Here is a 3,826-nt window from a genome sequence, read left to right on the forward strand (position 1 = left end):
GTCTCTGGCGTGTATTGATTTGTGTTTCAATCCACACAGTGCCCAGGAGTTCGTGGTCTTCATATTCCATGTGAATCATTCTTTGTCTTTTAAAACTTGCATTTTTTTATCAGAGGTTTAATAGCTTTTAGTATGAATTTTAGTATGAAATATAAGCTTTTAGTATGAAATTTCCAGGGACTTAATTTTATCCTATTTTATCAGCTATTAGTATTTCATGTGTCATGGTTTAGAAAAAAAGTATTTTCAATAATTATTTATTCTATATTATTCTACATATTATTATTCTATATTATTTTATATATTATTCTATAGTACTCTATAGTATTCTACTGTACTTTTGTTCTACTTTAATTTTTGTTTTTATTGATGTATTATACTTTTGCAGTATAGTTGGTTCATTTTAACTTAACCATATATGCATAGGATTCAATCAGTACTGTCTCAGTCTCCAGTGCTTCCTCTTTCTCTCCCCTTCTTCTTTCCATTAACCTTTACCAACTGTACTGGTTTTCCTTTTATTTATCAATTTTAATTGGTCCTTTATAGATATGCATACAGGTGGAATTCATTGTGGCCTATGTATGCATGGACATAGTGTGATGTTGTCAAACTCATTCCCCATTTCCTCCCTTCTATATCCCTTCGCCATCCCCCTTAATCTGTTTCTCCTGCCCACCTGTCTTCCCTCATAGGACCCCTTTCCCTGATGCCCTTACTTCACACCAGCTTTCACCTATGAGATAAACCATTCACGCCTTGATTTTCTTAGTCTCTTATTTCACTTAGCATGATGCTCTCCAGTTCCACCCACCAACTAAAACTGTCATAATTTCATACTTTTTAATGACTGCATAAATCTCCATTGTGAATATACACCCCATTTTCTTAATTTCTTCATCTTCTGATGGGCATCTTGTCTGGTCCATAACCTGGCTATGAAGAATAGCTGTACACTGAATATTGATGTGCCTGCAGCACTAGAGTAGGTCAGTTTTGTTCTTTTGGATAAATACCAAGGAGTGTGATAGCTGGGTTATATGGTGATTTCATCTCTGATCTCTTGAGAAATCTCCATACTGGTTTCCAAAGTGGTGGTACTGATTTACAGTCACACTAAAAGTGAGTTAACCCTCTTCCCCACTTACCTGCCAGCTATTATTATGGTATTCTTATGATTGTCATTCTAACTGGAGTGAAATGGAATGTTAGTGTACTTTTGATTTGTATTTCCCTGATTTCCATGTTGTTGAACACTTTTTTTCATATATTTTGTGCCATTTTTATTTCTTTTTTTGGCGGGGGGTGGGAAATGCCTCTTCATTAACCCATTTATTGATTTGATTACTTGGGTAAGTTTTTGTTGTTTTAGTAGGAATTGAACTTAGGGGTACTTAGATTTCAAGCTACACCCTCACCCCATTTTTAATTATTTATTTTGAAACAGGGTCTCTCTAAGTGACTTAGGACCTTGCCAAATTGCAAAGCCTGGAATTGAACTCCCAATACTATTTATTAACCTTCCAAACTGCTGGGGTTACGGACTAGCATCACTGCACCAGGGGATACTTGTTTTTCTTGTATTGTGGCATTTTTACTTTTGATGTTACACATTTTGAATTCTTTACATATTCTGAATATTAACCCTCTGTCAGAAGGAAATATAGCAAAAGTTCTCTGTTATTCTTCAGAATCTCTCTTCATGATTTCCACTAATATTAAGAAGCTTTTTTATTTGATGTCATCTGTCTTGGTTTTATTTCTTGAGTTATAGGGTCTTGTTAAGAAAGTTGGTGTCTGCACCAATATGTTGCCATATTAAATCTATTTCTTGTTCTAACAGTAGCAAAGTGTTTCCAGACTGAGGGGGTAAAAATAGTTCTCTTTTTTCAAAATAACTATCAAATATCAGTTTATGCTGCATATGTTATGTTTTCTTTCGACTGCTCTCAATTTCCATTGCTTCCTCCAGGTTATCATCACCTGATTTTTAAAGTTGAATCCTCTGAGAAGGTAATCAGGGAACTCCCTCCATTCATATGTACAACTCAATATTTTAACAATGAAAGTTGTACTTGGTGTAAAATACACACCCACAGACAGGTACTGCAATATTTCCCAGGCTGAGTTTTAATGCCTAGTTCAAACCACACTTCTACCCCAGCCTCCTGAGGAGCTGGTGACTACAGGTCTAAACCACTGGGCCTCACTACAAAATTTTTAATGAGTCATTTTGTTCACAGGAAGAACGGTTGCAATCATTCAAAGGAATATGTGCTGAGAGAGGGAATGGACTCCAGAGACGTGGCCATGGGACTGATGCTCTTATCACAGTCTGTAGTTGGAGTTCTGGGAAATTTCTCTCTGCTTTATTATCATTTAGTCCTTTTCTACAATGACTGTACATTAAGGTCTACAGATTTGATTCTCAGGCACCTGGTCATAGCCAACTCTTTGGTCATTCTTGGCAGAGGAATTCCCCAGACAATTGCAGCTTTTGGGTTGAAGTACTTCTTCAGTGATTTTGGATGCAAACTTATTTTGTACATGCAGCGAGTGGGCAGGAGTGTGTCCATTCTAATCACCTGCCTCTTGAGCATCTTCCAGAACATAACCATTAGCCCCGTGAACTCCTGTTGGAAGGATCTCAAAGAAGGAGCTCCCAAGTACATTGGCTTCTCCATTTCCCTCTGCTGCATCTTGTACATGGTGGTGAATTCCATTTTTCCTCTCTATGTGCTTGGCAAATGGAATAGCAAAAACCTGACAAAGAAAAGATATTTGAGATACTGTTTTTTCATTGGTCCTGACAACATAACAAACTCATTATATGCAGCATTGTTTGTATTTCCTGAAGTGGTATTGTCCTTGATCATGATCTGGTCCAGTGGCTCCATGGTTCTCCTCTTATACAGGCACAAGCAGAGGGTTCAGCACATTCGCAGCATCAAAGGTTCCCCAAGATCCGGCCCTGAGTCCAGAGCCACCCAGAGAATCCTTGCCCTGGTATCCTCCTTTGTGAGTTTCCACACGCTCTCCTCCATATTAAATTTTTGTGTTACCCTTCATTTTAATCCCAGTTGGTGGTTGGTGAACACCAATGCCCTGATCTCCATGTGTTTTCCCACTGTCAGCCCCTTTCTTCTCATGAACCATAACTCCATTCTATCCAGGCTCTGCTCCTAAGGAATATAAAATTCTTAATTATGATATAAGTATGTGAATAGTATATGTTGAGACAATGTGCAATTGTTTAGTCAATCGTCATGCTCAAAACACCAATTCAAAAATTCTGAAATAGTCACTTGCTTTTCTATTGTAAACTCCAAAGGACATTGTTGTACTCAGCTGCCTAAAGGTGGGAGCTACATATGCATTGTGGAAGGAAGTAAAACTGATTGTGTTCATGTTGTTACACAGCAACCTGTAGATTGTCATTGAAATTCATATAGCTCGAGGCAGATCTAATAAAGGAGTTCCCAGTCCTTGAAAGTTGGTTTAATCACAATGACTGAACAAATGGTGTACTCCTGAAAACATTTGCCAGAAGAAAATACAGTGGATACATGAGAGATGGATAAAAAAGTATAACAATTATCCATGTATTTATCTCAAATATTCCTATCATGTAGAGAGCTTTTGTGAAGACTAAAACCAGATCCATAAGTTATCTGGGGTATATGTGGAATTAATAGATATATTTTCCCAAAATTGTGTCATTAGTGTGATCAGAGGATGAAGATGAAAGAGAATCTCAGACAAAAGGAGGTAGATGCTGGTAGCCCTGCAGGTTGGAACCAAGTGCACCACACAAAGGAGCAGTGTC

The 3,826-nt window shown here is 37.6% G+C and overlaps 1 protein-coding gene across 1 annotated transcript; it reads left to right on the top strand.

The window, feature by feature from the left end:
• The first annotated feature begins 2,289 nt into the window (after positions 1–2,289).
• LOC144371108 (vomeronasal type-1 receptor 4-like) lies at positions 2,290–3,186 on the top strand. Its single transcript, XM_078033318.1, has one exon. It carries the CDS (start codon positions 2,290–2,292, stop codon positions 3,184–3,186), a length of 897 nt encoding a protein of 298 aa, XP_077889444.1.
• The last annotated feature ends 640 nt before the right edge of the window (positions 3,187–3,826 follow it).

Source organism: Ictidomys tridecemlineatus, chromosome 15 (assembly GCF_052094955.1).
Source record: "Ictidomys tridecemlineatus isolate mIctTri1 chromosome 15, mIctTri1.hap1, whole genome shotgun sequence".
Classification (NCBI taxonomy): Eukaryota; Metazoa; Chordata; class Mammalia; order Rodentia; family Sciuridae; genus Ictidomys; species Ictidomys tridecemlineatus.

Excerpts from the sequence above, each read along its gene's own strand:
- LOC144371108 (XM_078033318.1), top strand. The coding sequence starts at position 2,290 with ATGGACTCCAGAGACGTGGCCATGGGACTGATGCTCTTATCACAGTCT.